Consider the following 25,291-nt stretch of genomic DNA (forward strand, 5'->3'; position numbering starts at 1 on the left):
TGATTTAACCTCATTCCTTCAGGCCTGTAAGACAGAGCTATTCCACCTGCCCTTTAATTTGAATTCAGCCTGATCTTTTATTTCCCTTCCCTTCTCTTCCCTCCCCCTCCTCTTTTTTGAGACCCCACAGCTAATTCTCCCCTGGTCTCCTCGCTGGCCCAAGTAGGACTAATTCAGCCAGCTAGCCCTGGGGATTATCTAATGGTTATTAGATGGATTTCCCCTAAATTGATTTCTGAACTTTGAATTTTATTGTTTTTCATGTTTTTATACTGTATTTTATGCTGCTTTTACAATTAGGTGTGTCAAATTTGTTGTTAGCTGCCCTGAGCCCGGTTTTTGAACTGGGAAGGGCAGGGTATTAATAAAAAATTATTATTATTATTACCGCACCTCATGGCATTGCCATCCATCAAATAATTATACACTGGGTGAAGCAAGCTGGCATTGCCCACACCCAAAAGCAGCACATTGCCCTCTGTTGTGCCACCCTGATGCCCAGGGCTTCCATTCTGTCGCAGGCCAGGCTGCCCTTTCCGTGCAACTCACAGGGCATTAGGACCTAGCTGGCTCCTACCAGCCCACACCGTTCCCTATTTGGAGACCTTGTGTGTCCGGCGACAGCAGCTGCCCTGACTCGGAGCCCCCTTAAAATAGCCTCAGTCCTGCCCGAGAGAAGCCCAGGGATGAGTGCTGCAGGCCACCCGCCCACCCGCTTCCACCGAATCCACGGGGCCAATGTCTGCGTCGACCCTTCGGGCACCCAGGCCACCCGCGTGGAGAGCTTTGCCAACGGCGTCTGCTTCAGCCGGGAGCCCCTGGCGCCCGGGCAGATCTTCCTTGTGGAGATCGAGGAGAAGGAGCTGGGCTGGTGCGGCCACCTGCGGGTGGGGCTGACCGCCCATGACCCTCGCAGCCTGGAGACGGTGCCCGAGTACTCCCTGCCAGACCTGGTCAACCTGGGCGACAGCTGGGTCTTCGCCATCACCCGCAACCACAACCGGGTCGCCCCAGACGCTGCCAGGGAAGAGGCCTCCGCCCGGGTGAGGGGCTTCCTCTCTGACCCCTACTTGCTCATTGAGAAGGTCAGGATCCCTCGGGACAAGCTGGTGGGCCGCAGCAGGCCAGGCCGCTACAGCCACCTCCTGGATGACCTCTACAGGACCAACGTGCTCCCTGCCACCGCCCGGAGGAGCAGGATCGGGGTGCTGTTCGCCCCACAGCCGGACGGGACGGCCGACATGCACATTGTCATCAACGGCGAGGACATGGGTCCCAGCGCCAGGGGTCTCCCGGGCTCCCGGCCCCTTTACGCCGTGGTCGACATCTTCGCTTCCACCAAGAGCGTCCGCCTCATCCAGGTGGAATACGGATGTAGGTATTCCCAGCTCCCAAACTGGCATGGCCCCCCGGACCATCGGGCAAAGGGCCATAGCTCAAAGGTGGGCGGGTCTGGGAGAGACGACTCCTGCCTGGAACCCTGGAGGGGCATTGCTGCCAGCCAGTGTAGGCCGTACTAAGCTAGATAGACCAATGGGCAGACTGCACGACGCAGCTTCCTAGGCAGATCAGAGCTGGTGGCCGGCATTGTCACAGGAAGGGAGACTTTCTGGAGGTTCGGATCCTGATGGCCCCAAGGCAACAGTTGGGTGGGCTAGTGGGGTGAAGGGGAGAGGGAGAGAGGAGGAGGCCAAGCCCAGAAGCAGGCAGCCGGCTGCTGCGTCATCTTAGAAAGGGGGGGGGGGCGATGGACAGGGAAAGTGAGCCTTGCCCCAAAGGGGTCTGCAGCTGATATAAGAAGGCAGGAGGAGAGGAAGGTGTAACACTGTCCATACAAATAAGACACTTTGAAGAGCAGCTGGCAGGAGAATCCTAGAATTGTGGACTTGGGAGGGGTCCCAAGGGGTCTCAAGGGGTCATCTGGTCCCACCCCCCGCCATGCAGGAATCATAGCAGTTTGGTCTAGCATGGTGGCAGGAATGAGATGGAGCAATAACTCTGGATGTTCCAGGTGCGATTCTTGTCACTGGGAGACCTAAGCCCCTGCTCCCTCAGTCCGCACTAGGGGAATGATACTGATTCAATTTCTAAAGCTAGTGTAAGTACAGTGGGACCTGGGGTTACAGACGCTTCAGGTTACAGACTCCGCTAACCCACAAATAGTACCTCAGGTTAAGAACTTTGCTTCAGAATGAGAACAGAAATTGTGCGGCGGCAGCGGGAGGCCCCATTAGGTAAAGTGGTACCACAGGTTAAGAACAGTGTCAGGTTAAGAACAGACCTCTAGAACAATTTAAGTTCTTAACCAGAGGTACCACTGTATTATGAGAAGACAACAAAGTGCCTTGAACGCTCTGAAACAGGCTGTCAGAATGTCAAGCCCAATCGCTTGGGAGCAGAGAGACCAGGAGGCAGCGGAGCCATAGAGGCAGGGATCCAGGAGGGAGCCTGACAAAGAGGATCGCAGAATCCTAGGGTGAGGAGGGACCCCAAAGGGTCATCTAGCCCAGCCCCCTGCAAGGCTGGAAGCCAACAACTCTTGCCGCCAGAAAGATCTTCCTAAGGATTAGTCAGGCTCTCCTTTCTCGTAATCTGAATTCCGGGGCTAAAGGAGATCCAGGAGGTGTTTCTGCTCTGCATTATCTGTTGGCAAACAGAGCAGGGGTATAATTAGCAAGCATCTCCGCTCTCTTCAGTCCCATGTGTGCAAGGGATCTATTTTTAGGGAGGGTTTGTTTTCTCTGCCGCACTGGCAAATCCCTTGTCCCTGCCTTCATGGCCAGTGGTTCTCCTGCCTGGGCAAGGAGGAATGTGGCGGGCTGGGTGTGGGGTTCGGGGAGGCCATGGAATGCAGCCACCCCATGGGGCTTGCTGTGGCTTAGCTGCATGTGGCATTCAGCAGTTAACCTACGGAACTCCCTGTCAGCATCGCCCTTGAGCCAGTGCCACCGACTGGACTCATCCATTCAGCCCCGACTGGGCCAGGCGAGCTGGGGTAGCACTTCCAGAGACCACCTTCTGGACAGGAACAGGTCAAAGTGCTGTGGACTCACAGCTTAGAGTTGTGAGCACCGGATTCACTTCCACAAGACAGTCGTCGCACACAGCAGAGTATAGCAGAGCATAAACGACTCGGAGAGGAGCTCTTTAGAATATCTTCTTTATTCTATCTACAACTATTATACACAACTATATACAGAGCTAAATGAGGTCTAAACGAAAATGCTGAACTGCACTGAGTGTCTGCAGCTGCTCTTAGCAGCAACCTTATCTACAGAGATCACACAGAGTCTCTCTCTAACACTCAGTCTCTCTCTCTCTCTTTGATGTGAGGCTGGAGCGGAATAAGTAGAGAGCAGAAACCCCCCTCCTCTCTGGAGAATCAGCAGAGAACATCAGCAGATTCTTGGATATGGGAGGGGTGAAATCTCCTCACTCCCTTCCACAGGAGGCAGCGATGGCCATCAACTTAATAATAATAATAATAATAATAAAATAATAAAATTTTATTTATATCCCGCCCTCCCCAGCTGAAGCCAGGCTCAGAGCAGCTAACAACAATAAAAGTAACACAGCATTCTAAAATCAATTCATTCTGAAATCAATTCAGAGTCAAATTCATGGCAACCATTGGGCTAGAGTTCTGTGAGGATTACCAAAGGAGCGGGTCAGACGATGCCCTGGCCAAAGGCCAAGCGGAACAGCTCTGTCTTGCAGGCCCTGCGGAAAGATGTCAAGTCCTGCAGGGCCCTAATCTCTTATGGCAGAGTGTTCCACCAGATCGGGGCCACAGCTGAAAAAGCCCTGGCTCTGGTTAGGCCAGCCTAACCTCCCTGTGGCCCGGGATCTCCAATATGTTTTGGTTTTCAAGGAGGATTGGTCCAATTCATAGAAGAAAATAAAGCTACTGAAGGCTACCAACCGCAGTGGCTCTGGTTGGAGGCCTGAATCCTGTTTTAGTGTTTCTCTGCTCAGCGACTGTGAGGACTGGATGCTGGGCCAGGCGGGCCATGGGCCTGATCCAGCACCCTCTTCCTATGGAGGCTTGTTGTGATAGCAGCACCTCCAGGCCCAGGGACAGTCTATCTCTGAACACTAGATTATGGGGAACAACCACTGGAGAACGCTTTGGCACTCGGGTCCTGTTTGTGGGCTTGGATCTTGCCTGCCTCTGTGAGGCTGGGATGCTGGACTAGATGGGTCCCTGGCCTGATCCAGCAGGCTCTTCTGGTGTTAACAGACCATAATAACATGTTAAAAAGAGAGCGAGCCCTGCAGAGAGAGGCTGCGAAGGGCCAGGCACGAGGGCTCATTGGGCTGCAGAGAAAGGCCAGCTCCACTTCCTCCAGGTTTTGGCCATTCCATGCCCAACGCCGATTCCCGGAGGTTCTTGCCTGGCTTTGCCAGCTGTGCCCCATGAAGCTGCAAAGACAGATGAGCTGGGATGTGTGGGAATCCTCTTGCAGTGCAAGAAAGGACCCTTTCCTTCTCTAGCTGACGTTCACACCGAGAGGGTGCGAGGCAAAAGGCGCTTTCAGCGTTGTGTGTGGGAACAGTGGGAGGCTCCACACAGATTTGCTGGAAGCAGGGAATATAGAACCACAGAATCAGAGCTACAGAGGTGGAAGGGATCCCTCAGGGTCATCCAGACCAACCCCCAGCCATGCAGGAATCACACCTAACAAGCCCCCCCCCCAACCTCTGCTTAAAAACCTCCAGTGAAGGAGAGCAGCTTCCGAGTAACTTGGAGCGTTTCCTTTCCGACTTTTAGGGTGGTCTTTAAAAGATATCTGGAGGTTACATTTCTTCTTGAAACGGGGAGGGGCATCCGTTTTGCAGTCAAAAAACTGAGTATGCATTTCCGAGCATCAATTTCTCAAGTTAAATATCTGATGCCTCTTAGCAACAATGTTCTGCTGCAGCGCAGCTTCATTATTATTATTATTATTATTATTATTATTAAATTTTATTAAATGTTACCCAAAAAATGAAAAGAAAAAAAGAAATAGAAACAATACATAACCATACAGTAAAACATTCATCTACACAATTTTCCAGAATGCAGACTAGAAAAGAAGAAAGACAAAAGGTAAAAGAAAGAAACAAGAAAAAGAATGAAGGGGGGAAAAATACTTTTCATAATCAATTATTCCAAATTCATACTTCAAACATTACAATATATAAATCCTAGTTAAAATATTATAAAAGACTTCCACCGCATTTTTTCACAAGGAGTTTCCCCAAAACATGCTGAGAACTGGGTCTAGTTCTGCAAAGGCCTTTTTTTTTTTTTGTCTCTGGGATGTCATGCTGTGAACAAACCTCCCTGGAGAGATGTGCCAATTTCCTCTTTGGCCTGCATGCAAATTCCTCCCCCCTCTGCTTCCTGGTAACCTGGGAAAGGCATGCAAGAAGCATTAAGCCCAAGGCAGGGTTGATGCCCCACCTCAGTTCAGCCCGCCCCCCCACCTCTGGATGAGACCTGTCCAAACAAGGCGGCTTCTGTGGCTGCAGAGACCAATATGGGAGAGACATGTTTTGTTGCAGCTGGGGCAAAGAAAGGCGTCCGGTTGTGCTGCTTTCCTTGCTTCTCCCAGCGGTCGTTCCTCCTCTGCTTCCTGCTATGAATGTCTGCCTCCAGGCACCGCGGTCATCTGCAAAGGATTCCCACACAATGGGGTTGATGTTGCCAGCTTCGTGTCACAATTGATACAGCAGACCTTATGGTAACCAAATGACAGCGTCTTGCATCGCTAGAGGACTCAGCTCACACTTCGAAAGCAGTCCAAGTGTATTAGCAGAGTGACAGGCTGCTTGGTGTTTTTCAGTCTTCAGGAGCCTTTAGGGCGTTGAAAGGGAGGCAGTGGCGTTGGCAAAACAAGCCCGGTTGTTGTGTTAGGAACATGGAAGTTATGTCTGGAAGCACCAGGAGGTGAAGAGAGATGCTGCCTCTGACAGGGAGCCAAAGGGAGGTTTTCACCCAAGGTGTGAGCGCAGCTTGTCTTTGGCATGTACATACTGGCAAAGTGGGTGAGGAATAAAGGGGGAAGTTGGTTCCCCATGCCAAAGTGGCGTGGTGCCACCCCACGGGCTGGCCCTCCATGGGCTTATAAGTATCAAGCCTTCATCTTAACAAAAACATTCACAAGCCCAGAGCCGTCTTAACCATAAGCGCCAGGGGTGCAGGGCACCCGGGCACCGGGCTCTCAGGGGCGCCAGGCCGAGAGTCCGAGGCCCGAGAACTGGCGGCCGGGAAAGAGCCTGCCCATCGATCGGAGCGCCACAGCGGGCTCTTCTGCTATGGGCAGCTCTGTGCTGCGAGTTTGGGGGCAAGCGAGTCTGCGAGGTGCCAAGGCAGCCAGTTGGCTCCCCCCTCCTGCATGCCTGGGATTGGCGTGGGGCCGTGGAGAGGCCTGCCCAGCGCACACTGCTTACACCACGAGGCGCCACAAGGGGAATGGGTCCCAGTCCTCATGCTGAGGTTGTCTCACAGCCAAGTCCCCTTCTTTCTCTTCTTTTCCTCCCAGTCCCCTCCCTGCAGACCCTCTGCCGGCTGGCCATCCAGAAGCACATTGCCCACCGGCTAGACATCGATGGGCTCGACCTCCCTCCCTCGCTGAAGAACTTCTGCAAATACGAGTGAAGTGACCAAGGCTTCTTCTTCGCCTGCACAAGTCGCCCACCCAAGAGACTTGACGGAGGGTCCGCAAGAACGAGCCGAGAGCAGTGAAGCCGCGCATCGTCCTTGCTCCGTCCCCAGAATGCCAGCCTTATGGGTTTCACTTCCAACGTAGCCGCTGGGGCAGCCACGTATATGGTGAGAGACTCACTGAAGGGGCAAGACCACCAGCCCCCCAAACAACAGCAGGACCCTGAAATAGCAGAAACAGTCCAAGGGAGGATTTGGTTTTCAGATGGCAAGATGTAGCAATGAACTGGAAGCACCGGCCAACTGCCCCGTTTCTAGGTATACTGGGAACTACAGAATATGCTCTGACAGACAGCCTACATGCAAAGAGATTTTTTAAAAAAGATCACTAGGGGAATCTGCTTACTCGGAACATGCCAAGAATGTTTCTGCAGGAAAAATTCAGCCTTGAGCGAGTTTGGTAAGCGAGGAAGTGCCCTATTTTTCTCGCTGATCCAGCTCTCAGAACAAAGGCATGCTTTCCCTACGAGAAGGCGACTTAAGGTCTACACATGTGTAAAGCTAAGGCGAGGAGCAGCTCTACGCAAGCGTGTGAAGTTTGTGGGACCACGGGTTCCACTTTTGTGGGTTCCCCAGCGGCCCACTGTTGCTCTGACCCAACATCACAGTGGTGCGTTTATGGAGGAAATGCACTATGTAGACCATTCTGTGACATGAACTCCGAGGCCCAGAGGGTGTTGCTGCTATGGGGAAAGGGGGGCACACTAGGCTTTATGGAAGTCATGCCAGTTCAATAAAAGCTGCCTTAGAACAGCAACAAGTCCTGGGAGTGTCCCTTTCCTGCCGGCTTCACCAGATTTCCCCCCTCCTCTGCCACTGAGCCAAGTGGCCCCAACTCCTTGGAGCAGCCGAGGGGCCAGGCTGCCCAGGGACTCTGTGTGAGGTAAGGGCCAAGCCCTGTGACGCTGGTTCTAGAATGGGGAGAGTTCAGGACAGGCACAGCACTGAGGCAGCCACAGGCCAGCTCTCAGCCGACACCATGTCCTATTATGGGATGGGGAAACCTTCCGCAGGCTTCTTTCCATCTCCAAGTCCAGGTAACGGCTCCCCTTCCGTCCTGAGGCGTTTTGTGCAGACAATGCCCTCCTATGTGCGGCCCCACACATTTTCCTTCCCCCCCCCCCTGCCAAATTGGTGTGTGGCGGGAGCTCTTCATGCCACCCCGGAGATGGGTGGCTGTCTTCATAGACTCACAGAAGTGGAGTTGGGACCCCCAACGGTCATCTGATCCACCCCCCCCCCGGGCAATGCAGGAATCACAGCCAGAGGGCCAGGGATGAAAACCTGCAATGGACAAGAATCCACCCCCTTCTGAGGTGGTCCATTCTGCTGCCAAACACTTCTTTGACAAGGCCAGAGAACAGGCCCCAGCGCTACAGGGATGAGGCCCGAGGAGAGGCAGGCCTGGGGGGGGGGGGCAGCTGATATGGAACCATCTCCTAAGCTCTCTGGTTGCTTCTGGGGTGGAGTGGGAAGCCGGGAACCCATGGAATGAAAATTGCAGCTGCAGCTCGACTCTCGCTCCAGTTTATCATCCTCTTGGGAAAGAGATTACTCAGCACCAGGAGGCAAGTGAGTGTGTGGGCAATGGAAACTGGTATCGAGGGCACGGAAGGAATTTAGCACCCTCAATTCACCCCGCCTTCAATCTAGCCTGAGAACCAGAGTCCCCAAGTTGTCCTCCTCACACACCCTCCCCGCCATTCCACCTCTGCCCCAGACACTCCAGTTGGTGCCCCCCCAACACACACGCCTTTATTTTGGACAGGAGAATCGGGCAGCAGAGAGGTCGAAATGGCACCGAGTGGCCCGTCGAGCCTCTACCCTGGGATGCCAAGGGAGACCCCGGCTTCGGGGGGCCTCTCCTCTGCCATCGGGCTCCTGAGAAGGAAGCTGCAAGCCAAGCAGGGGGCTCCGCACCAGCTCAGCAGCCCCCAGCTGCTTCAGGATCCGGATGCCAAGCCGCATTGCGGAGGAGCCTGCTGGTCACCGGGCACACCTGGGCAAGGGGCGCCAGAAAGGTGGGAGCCACACCGAGGCCTCTGCTGCAGGAAGCTGTGCCCGCAGGGACCGGACCGGGAATATGCCGTCGAGCAGACGGGCGACCGGTGGCTCTTCCTCTCCTCTGTGCCACCGCCCCTTCCTCTCAGCCAGCCCCCCAAGGACTTTGCCAGCTCCGGCGGAGACTTTGCGCTGGCCAGGTGGGGATTCTTGCCCAGCGGGGTCTTCCTGATGTCGGCCAAGTTTGGCAAGGACAGAGAGGCCCAGCCCCCGCTGCACCTGCCCCCCAACATCTGCATCCTGACCCTGGCCATGATGATCGCTGGCATTCCCACGGTCCCCGTGCCTGGCGTGCGAGAGGAAGACATGGTCCACGCTGCCCAGTGCTTTGTGGCAGAGAACCTGGAGCCTGGCAATGCGCAAGGGGAGGCAGCACAGAGGAGGAGGAGGAGGTGGGCTGCCATGCAGCGCCTGGGCCCTTCCTGCAAGAGGGGGGACAAGCAGAGGAAGAGGGCCCCCCACAGGAGCCTCCTGCCCCTGTTCCTGGCGCAGCTGGAGAAGTGAGCACAGAGAGGAAAGAAACGCTTAATTCTGCTTTGAAAAGCCAACATAAAGGGTTTGTGAAAAGCGAGGCTCTTTGCTTATGTCTGTGCTTCTGCTTCGGTAAGCAGGTTGTTGGCCAGATCCTCTGCCCAAGCCTCCAAGCACCTGTCTGGATTGGACCCCAGGCAGCCCTTCCTTCCCATTCCCATACCACCACAGGGGTTACCCAGCCAGGCTCCTTGGGACCAAGCAAAAGGTATAACCCAGCTCTCCGCATAACAGCCCAAACGGAAGCTGCTTCTTGGAGCTCCTGCCCCTCTCCCCTCGTGTCCTTATGTCACCAGAGTTTCCAGTCTGACACAACGCCCACGGAGCGCTTCCACTGAACCCGGCACCAGCCGCCTGGCAGAGCCACAGCAGAGAAGCCCTGCCCTGTTTCTTAATGAGATTTTGAATGGTATTTAAAGGCTGATGTTGAGAAATGACAAACAGGAAAGACTTATTTATTGACGACATTTACGAAAGAGAAGTCCTGCTCTCGTGGGTGCAGGGGGGCCCATTTCAATAATCAAGGGGGGGGGGGGAGAGGGAGAGGAAAAAAGGACCTGGGGGATACACCTGGTCCCCTTTGACACGGAGAACCAGACATGCTGGTGGGGCTAAAACCAACTGACTTAGAGGAATAGTAATGCAGAGAGCTGAGGGGGTGGCCTTCACGGGACTGTAGGTCATGTCAGGCACCCCTGAGCCGCCACTGAGTTGTTGGCAAAGTCTCAGACAAGAGCACAGGTTTGCAGTTGTGTGCACAGTCTTGGGCTGCTCATCAAAGCTGCCCTCGCAAAGGAGGAGCCCCACAGACACTTGGAGCTGAATGAAATGTTAAGCTCAAGTCTCCGGCCGAGCCCCAGTAGCGCTCCCAGTAGCGCCCCTGAGCTCAATTACAACTTCACCTGCACGTAAGGCCCAATCCAGCTGTCGGCCAGCTCGCGGAGGGTGCTGTACCTGCGATCAAACTCCTCGTGACTGCACTGGCTCAGAAGCCGGCTGATCTCCGCAGTGAGAAACGACACAGCCAGGTACTTGTCCAACAACTTGTCCCACGAGCAACTCAGGACCTCCAGCAGCCCGTCGGCGCTGCTCTGTCCCTCTTGGGATGTGCTGTTTCCCTTGCGCCACCGCGCTGGGATCCTGCCAGGCTCCAAATCCTTCCCTTCGGAGTTCAGCACAGCCAGGACGTGCCGACAGGGCAGCTGGAAGGTCTGGCTGAAGTGGCAGGTGCAGCTGCTGAGGCCCTTGTGGCGCACGGCCTGGGCGTCCTCCAGGATCTGTATGCTGGCAACCTCTCCATTGTTTCCCATCAACTGCGCAGAGCTCTGGACAACCGCAAACTCGTTCAAGCACAGCCTGGCCGCCGGCTCTGTACAGATGTCGCTCAAGGACTGCTTGATCCGCTCCTCAGCCTCTCTGGAAGTCGCCTCTGCCTCCTCCTCGCGAGCCGACTCTTCAGCAGCAACCCCTGCCGCCGGCTTCAGGGGAGTCGGCGCGGCGGTCGGAGCAGAATCCCTTGGAAGCAGAAACCTCTGAGAGTTTGCAGCAGAGCAGCGAAGAACCAGCAGGTTCTGGATGGAGGAGCCGTTGTCTCTGAGCAAAGGGCCTGGGCCTGGCGCAGACTCCACGGAGCTCTTCTGGACAACCTTCTGGTAAGTCTTTGCTATTTTGGTGATGCAGGTCTCCAGGGATGGTCCTATGCAGAAGATCTGGCTTAAGCTGTGTGTGAGCATCTCCAGATCTTTGAAATACTGGCTGCACTGGCCCCAGGTCCGCCAGCGGTGAAAGGCCCAGATCTTCTCGTTGAGCAGCCACTCTTTGTGGAGCTGGGGCAAGCGGTTTGGCTTTACAAAGCCACACAGGATGGTGTACAGCTTCCTCAAGTTGCTCTCGCTGGGGGCACACATGGCGTTCCTCAAGGCGCTCAGAACCAGCCTTTCCGTGTGGGCTTCCAGGGAGACCTGCTGGATCTTGTGCTGCAAGTGTTTGCATATGTGGAAGACAGACAGCTGGACGTCCACAGAGGGGAACGCTTCCGACAGTGCCGGCAGCCACCGGAAGCGCGGGTCAACCAGGAAGGTTTTGATCTGCTTCCATTCGGGGTTGAAGGCCTTGAAGGTGCGGTACATTTGAGCCAGGCCTTCCGCCGACTCCCTGGTGGGGACCGCGAAGTGGATCACTTTGGTTTTCTCCCCTTCCAGCTGCATGAAAGGCTGGTCCACCATGAAGGTGTAGAGGGCCTTGCCCCATGGGTTGTGGGTTCGATGAATGAGCACAACCTCAGGGTGCTGTAAGAAGACGTCCCTCATTTGGCTGGTCTGAAAGCTGATGGACTCCAGCTGGGAGCTTTTGTACACCTGGTAAGCCACCAGCAAGCCGCAGTCAAAGCTCAAGAGCTCATTCACAGTTTCCAGGGCCATCGTGCACTCTCTTCCTGAACGTCTGCCTTGGAGAGATTTTCCCAGGGATTCCTGCCAGGGAAAGAGTTCAAGTTTCTGCTGCTCTTACACCGGGGTCAAGAGTGGCCAAGGTTTGTCTCAGACCGAAGGACCTAGAGTGAAAGAAAAGGGTGAAGCCAAGTCAGTTCTCCCGATTGGTGGTTCTGTTTTGGTGTGTAAAGGGATCTTCTTATGAGATCTAGAAGGTGACAAATTCAACATTTTTAACCCACCAAAGAGAGTGAAATTGCTGTACCAGTAGCAATGGAAAAGGCACATTGTGTGGGATTTTTTTAAATGGAGTCCATTGTGTTTCCCATTGTTTTTTTAAAAAATGTATTTTTAGAGTCAAGCTTCACATCTATATTTTTCAGTGTGTTCTACAAACTTGGCTTACAAAGAGTTTTGGTTTACACAAAGCAGCTGGATCTGGTTAACAAAAACCCACACAGAGCCAGGAGAAGGCCCAGTTGGGTCAACTTGTTCTCCCAATGACATCAGAGGCACTGAGGTGCAACGGGAAGGTGGAGAAAATGTCACCAGGGCCTCATCTATTTCTTCTGCTGAAATACAAAGCTGCTTAGGCAGTCCCTTCAGTTAGGCTGTTTATCTGTTTATTTGCAAGGCTAAGTGTTCTTTTATTTTACATATATGAAAGTTTGGGAGCTATACAGAAGAGAGCGTACCCTCCTGCACAGAAACTGAACAAAACAGTGGCATCACACGACTGTATTCTACGAAGCAGCACCAAACAGGATTTGACTGCCTGGGCGCATCTCTACCAAGAGCCGCCACACATCTTCCTGCGCCACAAACGGCAGCCATGTGCCTTCTGCCACGACACGAGGGCAATGTGCACAAGGGGCTTCGCTGCAGCCCAGTGGGAAAAGCGGGTGCGCAGGAGGCCCCGGCTTTGACCCCAGGGAGGGCTGGGTGGGGATAAAGCCCCCCCCCCCCGGAAGGCCAGCTTCCTAGGCTCCTACTTAGAACCTTATCTTTACTACTCTCTGGATTGGTCTGTGGCTTCATCTTGCCCAGGACAAGCCAAAGCAACTTTGGATGTATGGCCCACCAACCAGGCCAGTGCTGCCGCCGCAGAGGCATTAAAAGCAAGGGGGGGACCGGGGGTGTGTGTGTGTTTTTAAGCTGCTGCCCTTTCCTCTTGGAGTTGATTTCTCAAGGTGGGCATCCACAGCAGCGAGCAGCGGAGGAATGGTGGCAGGGAGGAGCGCAGAGAGGAAGAGGAGGAGGAGAATAAGAAGGAAGAAGCAGAAGAGAAAAGAAGCAGCAGCAGAAGAAAGAAGAAGCAGAGAAGAAGCAGGAGGAGGAGGAAGAAGAGAAGGAGAAGCAGAATACAGTGGCACCTCGGGTTAAGAACTTAATTAGTTCTGGAGATCCGTTCTTAACCTGAAACTGTCCTTAACCTGAAGCACCACTTCCCGCTGCCAGTGCACAATTTCTGTTCTCATCCTGAAGCAAAGTTCTTAACCCAAGGTACTATTTCTGGGTTAGCGGAGTCTGTATCCTGAAGCGTCTGTAACCTGAGGTACCACGGTAAGAAGAAGGAAAATGCAGAAGAAGCAACAGGAGGAGGAGGAGGAGGAGAGGAAGAAGAGGAAGAGGAAGAAGAAGAAGAGGAAGGAGGAGGAGGAGGAGGAGAGGAAGAAGAGGAAGAGGAAGAAGAAGAAGAGGAAGGAGGAGGAGGAGGAGGAGAGGAAGAAGAGGAAGAGGAAGAAGAAGAAGAGGAAGGAGGAGGAGGAGGAGGAGGAGGAGGAGAGGAAGAAGAGGAAGAGGAAGAAGAAGAAGCAACAGGAGGAGGAGGAGGAGGAGAGGAAGAAGAGGAAGAGGAAGAAGAGGAAGAAGAGGAGGAGGAGGAGGAGGAGGAGGAGGAGAGGAAGAAGAGGAAGAGGAAGAAGAAGAAGAGGAAGGAGGAGGAGGAGGAGGAGAGGAAGAAGAGGAAGAGGAAGAAGAAGAAGAGGAAGGAGGAGGAGGAGGAGGAGAGGAAGAAGAGGAAGAGGAAGAAGAAGAAGAGGAAGGAGGAGGAGGAGGAGGAGGAGGAGGAGAGGAAGAAGAGGAAGAGGAAGAAGAAGAAGCAACAGGAGGAGGAGGAGGAGGAGAGGAAGAAGAGGAAGAGGAAGAAGAGGAAGAAGAGGAGGAGGAGGAGGAGGAGGAGGAGGAGAGGAAGAAGAGGAAGAGGAAGAAGAAGAAGAGGAAGGAGGAGGAGGAGGAGGAGAGGAAGAAGAGGAAGAGGAAGAAGAAGAAGAGGAAGGAGGAGGAGGAGGAGGAGAGGAAGAAGAGGAAGAGGAAGAAGAAGAAGAGGAAGGAGGAGGAGGAGGAGGAGGAGGAGGAGAGGAAGAAGAGGAAGAGGAAGAAGAAGAAGCAACAGGAGGAGGAGGAGGAGGAGAGGAAGAAGAGGAAGAGGAAGAAGAGGAAGAAGAGGAGGAGGAGGAGGAGGAGGAGGAGGAGAGGAAGAAGAGGAAGAGGAAGAAGAAGAAGAGGAAGGAGGAGGAGGAGGAGGAGAGGAAGAAGAGGAAGAGGAAGAAGAAGAAGAGGAAGGAGGAGGAGGAGGAGGAGGAGGAGGAGAGGAAGAAGAGGAAGAGGAAGAAGAAGAAGCAACAGGAGGAGGAGGAGGAGGAGGAGAGGAAGAGAAGGAAGAGGAAGAAGAAGAAGAGGAAGGAGGAGGAGGAGGAGGAACTGAAGCAGCGGGAGCAGCAGCCTCTCCCTGGCGCCCCTGCCCCTGCCAAGCCGGGCTCCTCCTCCTCCTCCCTCCCTCCCTCCCTCTCCTTCCTCCCTCCCCGCAGCCCCTTGGCTCGCCTGGTCCCGCCGGAGGGACACGGGGAGACCCCCCTCCCTCCCTCCCCCCCCCGCCCCGCGCCCCCTCACCGGCCCCGGGCGCCGCCATCTTGCCGCCGCCGCCTCCTCCTCCGTCGCTCTCGCCAGGCCCCGCCCCTCGCCATTGCGCCGTCGCCAAGGAAACGCGTGACGTTCGGGGGCTCTGCCGGGCGAGGGGCGGGCCCTGGGCGCTCACGTGACCCGCCCCGGGCTGCAGCGCGGCGGGCGGCCCGGCAGAGGGCGCTGGGGCGGCGCTCATGGAGTTCTTGCTCATGGATCAGGCATCGGCCAAGTGGGCCCTCCAGCTGTTTTGGGACTACAACTCCCATCATCCCTAGCTCACAGGACCAGTGCTCAGGGATGATAGGAACTGTAGTCCCAAAACAGCTGGAGGGCAGAGTTGGCCTATGTCTGATCCATGGTTTTCTTTCTGGAATGGGCATTGCACCCTCCAGCTGGAGATCTCGGGGCGGAGAAGACACAAAATGCAGGGGGGAAGCAAGGGCAACAGGAAGCCCCCCAACACGTGCCAAAGGGATACAGGGGGGTCTTGATCCCCATCCCAGAGGAATGGCCTCTGGGCAAGGAAGGCTCCAGGCCAGGCTGCCTCGGGAGCGGGTTGGACTAGATGACCCTGGGACCCCTCCCGACTCCACCGGGCAAGGATTCTGCAAGTACTCCTTCACACAGTGCAGAGTTAACTAGTGGAACTCTCTGCTGCAGGAGTCTGAGTCGTCCATCATCTTGGGAAAAAGAGGGTCTGGCAGGGGCGAGGAGGAGGAGACAGCTGTATGCCTCTGAATACCAGTTGCTGGAACCCCTGGGAGGGGAGAGTCGCTTGTGGGCATCCCACGGGGGCATCCATCTCTGCCTTCAATCAGCTTGACACCAAGACGTAAGGAGTTACACAGGGAGTAGATGATATATCCTAAGGAACTGAAAAAGGCATAAATCCGTGAGATCTTTTCAGGCAAAATAATGTTAATGCTTTTTGGACCTCTTCATCCAGCCTGGTTTTATCAGTTCTTTCATGACCATTCACAATCTCTCACCTCTGTGTGTTATTCAGTCGACAAATATGGCGTCCTCTTGGTTTTCTATTCACTTAATTAATTCTAGGAATGAGTAGCTGACTCTAAGTCTACAACAGTTTGGAGCTGATTTCTGTCCCCAATCTGGAAATCAGTCCCCAACCTTGGGAACTTTTGTGGTTTGCTCTTCAACCCTTTCTTATTGAAAGAAATGGGAATTAGCCACCAGATTGTAGTCTGGATGCTTTTACATCACTGCTTCACCGCCTTAGAAGACAGAGGTCAGCAAAAGACGTCTTCAGCCAGCCATCACTCTCCGGAAACACCTCCAAGTGAGATTTTTCTTGTGCCTGAAGATCTTTCCACATTCTTGAAGTTCTGTTCACCCTCTTGACACTGAAAATGTTTATTCCCTCTGTGAATTCTTTGATGTTGGTGGAAGTGTGAGCCTGTGGGAAATCTCTTCCCGCATTCCAAGCACCAATATGGTTTCTCCCCTTTCTGAAATCTTTCGTGGGAAGCAAGACTTTTGTTTGTTACAGAAATTAGGGGGGGGCACATCTTTGAAGTTGTTAAATGTTACAAATATTATGCCTGAATGTATCCTTTCGACTTGACAGCTCAGGGAAGTTACCTAGCTTTAACAATCATATAAAATCAACTCCTTTGCCAGTTTCCTTCATTTCAGCGCTATTTTGCCCTTGGAAAAATGACTCTTTCCCCTGCCACCTCCCCAAGCGTGAGGACATGTATACACACCTCCTTCCCCAGGAAGTGTCCAGAGGTGACAATTGCTGAGCTGATTGTTGGCCAAGGAAAGCCTAATCCCATCACCAGACTTGCCAAGGGGTCCAGACATGCAAAGGAAGTTCTATTGTACTTTAGGTGGTGGGACTTCAGAGGTGTTTGCCTAGGCTAATCTTATAAAGGTAAAGGTAAAGGTACCCCTGCCCGTACGGGCCAGTCTTGACAGACTCTGGGGTTGTGCGCCCATCTCACTTAAGAGGCCAGGGGCCAGCGCTGTCCGGAGACACTTCCGGGTCACGTGACAAAGCTGCATCTGGCGAGCCAGAGCTGCACACGGAAACGCCGTTTACCTTCCCGCTGGTAAGCGGTCCCTATTTATCTACTTGCACCCAGAGGTGCTTTCGAACTGCTAGGTTGGCAGGCGCTGGGACCGAGCAGCGGGAGCGCACCCCGCCGCAGGGATTCGAACCGCCGACCTTTCGATCGGCAAGTCCTAGGCGCTGAGGCTTTAACCCACAGCGCCACCTGCGTCCCAGGCTAATCTTATACCCTTATGCTAATCTTGTACCAAGGACTTGTCTGGACATGTTTGCCAAAGTTAAACTAGTGTAACCCTTGTCTATCCCACCCCTTTTGTGACATGTCAGTGATGTAAGGAGGATTTACAGATAGATAAATTGAGGATCATTACAATTTCATAACATTTAGATAAAAACATATGTTGAGAAACCAGAGATAGGAGCTGAGGGAAGTCGCGGGGAGGGATTGGGAGGGTGGGCATATGTTCAGGGAGGAGGGGGGCAAATGAGGGGGAACAATGTGGATTATGTATTTTTGTTAAAATTTTTGTGTTGAAATTCTTAATAAAAATATTTATTTTTTAAAAGAAGTCCTTGTCATCCCATCCTCGGGGTTCAAAAATCCTCTTTGAACCTGTTGCGCAATAAACTTTGGTCTACAGCTATTTGCTGGACTCCTTCCTTTATTCGAAAGGGACCTGCAGGCTCTGTCCGACCAGCCGGGTGACTAAGCAGCCTCACACCTAGATTTTCCCATATCACCTTCTGCAAGAGGTCTGCCCTGACTACAAGTCTTCAAGGATGATGTCATCTGGATGGAAGAGAATGGAAATGAGAGTCGGTCCGGGCGCTGCCCTCCCCGGCCAGGTGGGAAAGGCCTGCCAGGCAGGGAGCAGGTGCTGCAGGATCCCAGCAAGAAAACCTGAGAAGAACGGACCTTCAAGCAAACAAGGGACAAGGGAGTTCTCCGTCTCCAAGGTGTGGGGCTTGCCTTCTTTGGGTCTCCTCCGGAAGCAGGCCAGGTCTGGCTGGATTACTGTCATCTGCAAAGAAAAATCCGGGTCAGATGATACTACGAAATCCACCCTGAATGGGTGCAAGAGAGCACAGAAGCAGCCCCAAGCCAGGAAGGACGGGCCTCCCTCTGCCTTGGGCCCAATCCCTTGTCCCAGAGGACCTCCCCGGGCAGCAGCAGCAGCAGCAGCAGGAAAGGGGGCAGGAAAAGCCTCTGGCCTCATCCTGGCCCCCACAGCACATCACTGGGGGATGTGCTCTTGTGGGGATGGAAGCAACGAGAGAAATGAAGTGAAGGCGAGGTACTTACTCTGAGTTGGGGGAATCTCCGCGCCACGGCCAGAAGCAGAGAAATGCAGCCGGCCGCTAGTGTTTGAGCCTCCCTGGTTTCGCCAAGGGCGTATCCTCGGAGGTCCTTCGGGGGGAAAGAGCGTCTCAGTTGGGGCCAAAGCAGCAGGGCAGGTGTTATGTACTGAGCTGAATAGGTTCCAAAATGCAGCGGTCTGATTGGTCCTAGAACAGTAGGACCCAGAATGCAGCAGTCTGATTGGTCCTAGAACAATAGGATTCAGAATGCAGCAGTCTGATTGGTCCTAGAACAATAGGATTCAGAATGCAGCAGTCTGATTGGTCCACAGGAGCCACCCAATCCAGCTCCAGGTGGAAGTGAATCCGCAACCTGATTGGCCTACAGGAGAATCCTGGAATTAGCCAATCACGTGGGGCCCATTGTGTAAATAATGTATATAAAGCAGACATTCTGGGGGAACTTCCATTCCTCCTCACCACTATGAGCTGAATAAAGAGCATGAAATCCACACTTGACTCCGAGTATATTTCAGCAGGCTCAAGGGCCTGAGCCCCAAGCAAGTTGGGGGGACACTTACACTGAGCGGCTGGAGGAGGGTGCCAGGATTGGGGGCTTCCATCAGGAGACTCCCCAGCAGGAGCCAGAAGTGCCGCTTCCTGTGGGAAAAGAGAGAAAAGAATTTGAGTGCTGGGTTAGATTCTGCATATGTTTGAAGAAGAAGAAGAAGAAGGGAAGTCCAGACCAAGGACATACCTCTCTGTCCTCCTTTTGTGGGCCCCCAAAAACAGCCTCCAGGGTCCTGTGAAGGATGGCACTGAGCATGTCTCCACTAAACTTTGGCCTCATGAAGGGAAGGGGTTAGACGCTGCCCCCTCCCAGTCTCCCTTGCCCCCTTCTCCCTCCTGCCTGCTCTTCCCCACCTGGAGCTCCCCCTGGAGTTCTGCCCCCCCTACAAACCCCATCCATCCCAAGGACCCCACTCACCTCAGCTGGATGAGGGCCTCCAAGTCCAGAGCCAGGCTCAGGGGGGCCACCCCTGAAGCGCTCCAGGTGGCCAAAGATGTCCTGGAAGAGAACAGAGGAGGAAAGTCAAGTCTCACGACATACTCTACACTTCTGTTATAAATTCATAGAAAATCAACCATACACCAGATCTGCACTGTTCCACTTTTATTTTACTCCATGAAGGAAGGACTACAAAATGGGGAAGGTTTGATACAGGGCAGCCATAATCCCTTGAACATACCAGCACATACACAGGAGCCCTGCCCAGTTGCTATGCCAACCCTTATGGTCCTAGACAGAAGACCATCAAGATCACAAAGAACTTGCATATAGGAGTGGATTCAGCACGGACTGCAACAAAGGACAATGATCAGCTCTTCCCTCTGGGGGCAGGAAACTGCCAACTCCCCTCTGTCACCTGGAAAGTACTCATGGGGAGGGGGAAAGGGGGAACCAGCCAGGTGACAAGACACTCAGGTTACCTCCACAACTCCTCCCTCAACCCCTCCTTTTTGTGATGTGTCAGTGATGTAGTCATGATGTAGTTGTGATGTAGTTCTAGGGGTGTAGTTTGGGGGATTAGCAACTAATAAAAGTTGGGGTCTTCTTTTGTTTGGGGCTTCCATCTTGTTCCACCTGGTGGCAGGTGGGAGTCCTGTCACCACAGTCTTCAATCAAGACCAAGCCTCCTGGCTGCTGTTTTGCTCTGGTATTCCTGGCTGGGGTCCTTGTTTTTTTGTCCAAGGGAGCCCTCAGATTTCTCCGTTAACACCCTACGCCCTAAGCCGGCAGAGTCCTCCTCTCTGGGGAATGCACAACCCCTTCCCCAAAGCCCCTCCCTCCCCGTGGGGGTCCCTCACACCACCCATCACTCACAAGAATGGCTTGGGCCGTCTCCTGCTTGGAGCACTTCAGGGTTCGGAAACCGCTGAGCTCAGCTGCCTGGCACCCTTGGATCACCCCCAGGAGGTACCGCTGTCCATCCTCCAGCAGCTTAAATACAAAAATCAGGCTGTCAGTCTTTGATGGGTGGGGTGGGGGCTTCTCTGCATCTGAGAGGGGAGAGTTTGGGGCAAAATAGCCCAGGCAATGGGGACGGGGAGGGCAGGTCTGAGGGATCCACTCCCTGCTCTTGTTTTCTCCAGTACTCACCCCTGGGGCAGGGATGTGGAACCGCAGCAGAACTGCAAAGAGAAAGACATGGGAAGAGGTGAGTTCGTCCCTGAGCCCCTGGCAAGGCTATTCCAAGAGTTTTCTCCTGGTTCCAAGTCCTACTACAGGTGAGGGACACCCCAGGCCTTGGGGGCCAATCCCAGCCTCCTCCCCCCAGAACGTGGCTTCCCAGGGAAGGTGCCCCTCCCGCTGACAACTGCCCCCCTAGCCCAGCCCCCTGCTTCCTTCATTGGACCCCACAGAACAGGTTGGCCGCTGGGGGGGGGGTTTCCAGCAACTGACCCAGATGGACCTTGGGTCGGATCTAGCCGTCTGTCTCTTTGCATCTTGATGTTTGATGTTGACGTTTCCATTCCACCTTAAGGAACAGACATGGGAGTGTCTGTTTACTTACATTCCAGCACAGGTTGCTGGGAACTTCCATTGTGTATTGAGGCATCTGATCAAGGCCTGTATTTTAAAATGAGCTTAAAGATTTGCAAATGTTTCATGCCAGGCAGAAAACCAGCTGGCTAAGGACTTTGGCAGTTGTTTATCCTCCTGGACAAGGGCCCCCCTGATTTATAGTAGTAGCAGGAGACAGGTTTCTCAAGGTTGTAAAAGGGAAATACAGGCTGGGAGCAAAGGTTACACTGACCCTACATATTACAGAATACAATCAAGCTGCAAAAACACTAATTAAGAGTTGGTAAATAGTAAGATCTCTGTTTAGATAGAACTTAATACCACGAGCCATCTGTTTTAGCCATCTGTTTTGGAATGCAGGGGCAACAGGGGCAAAAGGTGATCTGGTAATTAAGGTGCCTTGTTGAGGCAAATGTAAGATATATGGCTGTCTGCCATTTATGGATAGAAGGAAATATAGCTCTTTGTCTCCCATAAAAGGTAATAGGAAATGGGTGTATCTTTTATGATTGGTTCTAGCAAACAGCCAATAGGAATTTCAACCAGGCTGATTGGACAGAGGCAGCCAAAGGAGGAGCAAGGGGGCTGGGCTGAGGAAATATAAGTGCTGGCCATCAGGGCTGGAGGGCAGGCAGAGCTTTGGTAACCATATCCCACTGTGCCTATCATTTATTTGTCTGACAAATAAATTATTATTTTAATTTCTCTATTGCTGCGTTGAATATTTCATTCCAGCTAAGTGTTAACCACAAGCAGGTGCTACAGTATTGCTTTTGCTGTTCTCTCTGAGACGACATGTAAGAGCGACGACATGTTTCTTTGTCCTGATTTATGATTAATAAATCTGTAGTTCTACTTCTAGAAGCCTCACGCCTATTCTGTGTGCGCAGTTCAATCTGCTGATAATGTGCCCTGGCTGAGGAAGCCTGGGTCACTGATTTATGTCAGACCAGAGGTGATGGTCTTTGCCACGGGCTGCTGGAAGGAGACGGCCCAGCTGGGGCTAGCCAGCTGGCCTCCTGGCCCTCTGCACACCTACACTTTTGTCTAGCTGCCCCCATGCCCATTCCTGCCCTCCTCTGTCCCCCAAAGGAGGGCCACTTGCTCACTTGGCTCCACAGGCTGCTCCAGGGCTTGTTGGGGGGCCACCCTGTTGCAGCCTCTGAACAGACGCCTTAAGCACCTGATCCTAGAAGAGACGAGCAGAGAGAGCGACTCAGAAGCCGGCAGCCCCAACTGCCTGATTTTCATCTTCCAAAGCAACGACTCTATTCCAAACTTGAAAATGGGAAGCATAATGCTCGTGGTCAACAAAAGAGGTTTAGAGACTCTATCAAGGCCAATCCAAAAACATGTAGTGTAAACACCAACGACTGGGAAACACTGGCCTGTGAGAGCTCCGGTTGGAGCCTTTACCAAAGGTGTCCTGGGCTTTGAAGACACTTGAACTCAGGATGCAAGGGAGAAACGTGCTAAGAGGAAGGCACGCTTGGCAAACCCTCACCGGGATCAACTCCCACCCGGAAACCAATGTCCCCAGTGTGGAAGACAATCTTCCTCAGCTATGAGGGATCACAAAAGAAGAAGAAGCAGAAGGAGAGGAGGAGGAGGAGGAGGAGGAGGAGGAGGAGGAAGAAGAAGTCTTTTGTGTCTTGTTCAAGTTTGCCTAGTATCTGGTTGTAGCACTTGCCTACTCTTGCAGCAGGAAAAGCTTCAAAGATTCCTGTAAAAGCAATCCAACCTTGGATCGACACCGTTCCAATGCTGTTCTGCTCTGAAGGAAGAAGGCTCCCAGAGGAGGCACTTGGGATCATAGCTGTCAACGTTTTCGCTTTTTAAAGGGAAATTCCCTTATTCCGAATAGGATTCCTTGCAAGAAAAGGGGAAAGTGGACAGCTATGCTTGGGATATGGCTAGGGGCAGCCCTGATCCCTGAAGCAGGAGACCACGTCCACAGCAAGCCTTCCGCCTGGGTGAGAATCCCTGCCATCCTGGTCTCTGAGGGCCAGACAGGTCGCCATCTCAAGGACAAGAGTGGACCCAACCTCCATGGACTGGGGACTTGGCCAGGACAAGAGCGGGGACTCAACTGGGCTGGGAAACAGGAACATGTCTCTCTTTCCCTTTGATTTAGTCAATGGGTGGAAGGTGGAGGTCAAGGCAGGGACTGGGGCAAACCTGAGACTCAGATTTCCGCCAGAAAAACCCTCCTAGTTTGTGACACAGAAGTGATGCACGTAGGATGTTGTGGGTAAAATGGACTTCTTTCTGCTTCTTCCTTGTGGCAGTTGCAACAGTTTATTGAATAAAGACCAGAGAGCCAAGACTCTGCAGGGGACCCCAGGACTCACCCCCCCCCCAGGAGACGAAGAGAAAGGAAGGAATGCTACTTACAGCCTGACCATTTCCTCCACGGAAAAAAGTCCCACCCTCCTCTCTAAACTAGTTAACTATCTAAAATGCCCACCCAAGCCTAACTCTCACCCCAACCCAACCCCAGCCCTAAGCCTAACCCTAACTACTCCTCTACAAACAAAATAAATATATACAAAATAGGCACAGATGTGCACTAAAAAACAAAAACAAAAAAATTGTAAAATAAAGAAGAAAAAGGAAAGTAAAAAAGTGTTAAAATAAAGGAGTAAAATAATAAATCAACGGATTATTAAAAACGCGTGAGGTAAATGGTGGAAGTCTTTTTTAAAAAACCACACACTTTATTTACGGTAGATAAGGACAAGATGAAATTATACAACTGAATATAAATATAGATGGGAAACGGCTATGTATTGTGAGTACTTATCTACTTTTTAAAATTTTCACCTATGATCTTTTTCTTTTACTATTTATTCTTTCTTTGCTTTTTTTTTCTTTTTTCTGATATCTTTCATTTCACTGCTTTATTGTGAATAGCATTTTATAGAAGTATAAATAACTGTAAATATGAAAAGAGACAAAATATTCTCTATTTTTTTCCCCTTGGTTAGATGTATTTTCTTTTTCTTTTGTATTTTCTTGTTGTGAATATGTACATTTGCTAATTTGTACTTAATAAAAATATTATTGTAAAATAATAATAATAATAATAAATCAAATCAAAATAAAATAAAATAAAATAAATCAAATTAATCAAATAAAAGTCACAAATCAAATCAAAATCAAAATAACAAACTGGAAAAATAACAAACCAAACTCCTCTCCTAATCGCCACCGACTGCCACTAACTTCTGTCTCTCTCCTGGCCTCACTGCTAACCCACAATGCCACCTGCAAGCCGTTGGCTTTTAGAGAAGCAAGGGAGGTCACAAAGGAGGGCGGGTCCTGGTCACCATGGCAACCCACCTGGCCCCTCCCAAGAGGGGAGGCTCCCCTCTCAGATCTCAGCTGGGCTGCATCTTCCTTTCCCCTCCTTCTTCCCCATCCCCGCATCCTCCCAGGAAGGCTAGGGGTCTCCATAGCGCAGGACTGGACCATCGGCTTGGCATGCAGGTCTCCAAGATGGCGGTGCGTGCAGATGCTGCGGCTGAGAGCTCCCTGGAGGGGAGTCAGGGTTTGTTAGGACAAACTATTTATTTTAAAATGGGGTATCAGAGTTTTTAGGGGGCTAACCAGGCTGGGATAGGCGGGATAGCAGGCTTGTTGGTTTTTGAATGTCTGGTGTAGATTTTTCAATTTCGTTGTTCTGTATGGGACAATGACAATAAAGATTATCCTATCGTAAGTGTGTGTGTGTCTCCGCAAACTCCAAAGAGCCTTCTGGTGCTCATGATTCTGAGCCAAACAGCCCTTCCTTTCAAGCAGCTCAGAGGAGTTTCCTCATAGCCTTCTCACAGCCGTAGAGCAACAAAGCCGCTTCTGTGTGTGTCACTCTTCAGAGTCACGCCATGGACCCCTAGCACGAAACTGCGATTTGCGGAACACAATTCGGGCACCTCTGGCATGCACTAACTGGCAGTGGCTGTCCAGGATTTCAAACGGGTGTGGGGTGGGTGTGTTTGTCTCCCAGCTCTCTGCCTAGATATTGTGGGTTCTTTGGGGAGGGGTATAAATTAGAGAAATAACACTGAACCAGCCTGTGCTCTGCCATCCATAGCCCTTCGCCATTAAGGCGGCGGAAATGTCCTGGAAGGTCTGCTAATGAGGGTGACCAAGGTGATCAAGGGTCTGGAAACCAAGCCTGATGAGGAATGGTTGAGGCAGTTGGGTGTGCTTAGGCTAGAGATGACTGAGGGGAGATGTGGTAGCCACCTTCAAAGGTCTCGAGGGCTGTCACGTGGAAGAGGGAGCACAATCGATTGGTATAAGGGGCAACCTTAAAAAGTCCAGGAGGCCTGAAATTAGCAACTGCGATGTCCAGAACTGAACTCCCAAGAAGGGCTGAACTGCTGCTGAGCAGAGAGGAAGGCTCTCAGCACAAGGTGTGAGGACAGTCTCCTCTATTCACAGAGCCAGTGTGGTGTAGTGGTTAGAGCGGTGGACTCGTAATCTGGTGAACTGAGTTCGCTTCCCTGCTCCTCCACATGCAGCTGCTGAGTGACCTTGGGCTAGTCACACTTCTTTGAAGTCTCTCAGCCCCACTCACCTCACAGAGTGTTTGCTGTGGGGGAGGAAGGAAAAGGGGAATGTGAGCCGCTTTGAGACTCTTTTGGGTAGTGATAAAGTGGGATATCAAATCCAAACTCTTCACTTGCCTATTCTTCAGGCGTTCCTTTATGTCACTTGAGATGTATTTCCCC

General features: G+C 52.5%; 4 protein-coding genes across 6 annotated transcripts in view; 2 read left to right on the forward strand and 2 right to left on the reverse strand.

The window, feature by feature from the left end:
- Nucleotides 1–23,525, reverse strand: part of LOC307217897 (uncharacterized protein) — a 116,662-nt gene extending 93,137 nt beyond the window's left edge. The window contains exons 1-7 of one of the 2 annotated variants that reach the window (XM_079979940.1): nucleotides 21,665–23,525; nucleotides 19,854–20,161; nucleotides 18,948–19,037; nucleotides 18,550–18,624; nucleotides 17,973–18,077; nucleotides 17,640–17,691; nucleotides 17,392–17,459 (exon numbers count right to left, since the gene is read on the reverse strand). In XM_079979940.1, the coding sequence (XP_079836066.1) occupies nucleotides 17,434–17,459; nucleotides 17,640–17,691; nucleotides 17,973–18,077; nucleotides 18,550–18,624; nucleotides 18,948–19,037; nucleotides 19,854–20,161; nucleotides 21,665–21,851 (843 nt within the window). In that variant the 5' untranslated portion in view covers nucleotides 21,852–23,525 and the 3' untranslated portion in view covers nucleotides 17,392–17,433. Of the gene's footprint in view, nucleotides 1–17,206; nucleotides 17,460–17,639; nucleotides 17,692–17,972; nucleotides 18,078–18,549; nucleotides 18,625–18,947; nucleotides 19,038–19,853; nucleotides 20,162–21,664 lie in introns of those variants that run through there. The other variant, XM_079979941.1, reaches the window with a different exon arrangement.
- On the forward strand, nucleotides 652–7,469 carry NEURL2 (neuralized E3 ubiquitin protein ligase 2). The gene is made up of 2 exons (XM_079980713.1): nucleotides 652–1,374; nucleotides 6,528–7,469. Exons 1-2 carry the CDS (start codon nucleotides 687–689, stop codon nucleotides 6,641–6,643), a joined length of 804 nt encoding a protein of 267 aa, XP_079836839.1. The 5' UTR covers nucleotides 652–686; the 3' UTR covers nucleotides 6,644–7,469.
- SPATA25 (spermatogenesis associated 25) lies at nucleotides 7,611–9,341 on the forward strand. Its single transcript, XM_079981885.1, has 2 exons — nucleotides 7,611–7,746; nucleotides 8,478–9,341. Exons 1-2 carry the CDS (start codon nucleotides 7,626–7,628, stop codon nucleotides 9,272–9,274), a joined length of 918 nt encoding a protein of 305 aa, XP_079838011.1. The 5' UTR covers nucleotides 7,611–7,625; the 3' UTR covers nucleotides 9,275–9,341.
- ZSWIM1 (zinc finger SWIM-type containing 1) lies at nucleotides 9,741–14,694 on the reverse strand. Of its 2 annotated transcripts, none has more exons than XM_079981883.1 (2): nucleotides 14,623–14,694; nucleotides 9,741–11,852 (listed from the first exon to the last, which is right to left on the reverse strand). In XM_079981883.1, the coding sequence occupies exon 2, from the start codon at nucleotides 11,719–11,721 to the stop codon at nucleotides 10,192–10,194; it is 1,530 nt and encodes a 509-aa protein (XP_079838009.1). In that variant the 5' UTR covers nucleotides 11,722–11,852; nucleotides 14,623–14,694; the 3' UTR covers nucleotides 9,741–10,191. The 2 variants fall into 2 exon arrangements, with proteins under 2 accessions (XP_079838009.1, XP_079838010.1); XM_079981884.1 differs by lacking the exon at nucleotides 14,623–14,694 and adding an exon at nucleotides 11,973–12,612.
- Nucleotides 23,526–25,291: the final 1,766 nt, after the last annotated feature.

The sequence above is a fragment of the Podarcis cretensis genome, assembly GCF_951804945.1.
Source record: "Podarcis cretensis genome assembly, chromosome: 6".
NCBI classification, from domain to species: Eukaryota; Metazoa; Chordata; class Lepidosauria; order Squamata; family Lacertidae; genus Podarcis; species Podarcis cretensis.

Excerpts from the sequence above, each read along its gene's own strand:
- NEURL2 (XM_079980713.1), top strand. The coding sequence starts at position 687 with ATGAGTGCTGCAGGCCACCCGCCCACCCGCTTCCACCGAATCCACGGG. Across the intron at positions 1,375-6,527 it reads CATCCAGGTGGAATACGGAT|TCCCCTCCCTGCAGACCCTC; the intron begins GTAGGTATTCCC and ends TTTTCCTCCCAG.
- SPATA25 (XM_079981885.1), top strand. The coding sequence starts at position 7,626 with ATGGGGAGAGTTCAGGACAGGCACAGCACTGAGGCAGCCACAGGCCAG. Across the intron at positions 7,747-8,477 it reads CTTTCCATCTCCAAGTCCAG|GAGAATCGGGCAGCAGAGAG; the intron begins GTAACGGCTCCC and ends TATTTTGGACAG.
- ZSWIM1 (XM_079981883.1), bottom strand. The coding sequence starts at position 11,721 with ATGGCCCTGGAAACTGTGAATGAGCTCTTGAGCTTTGACTGCGGCTTG.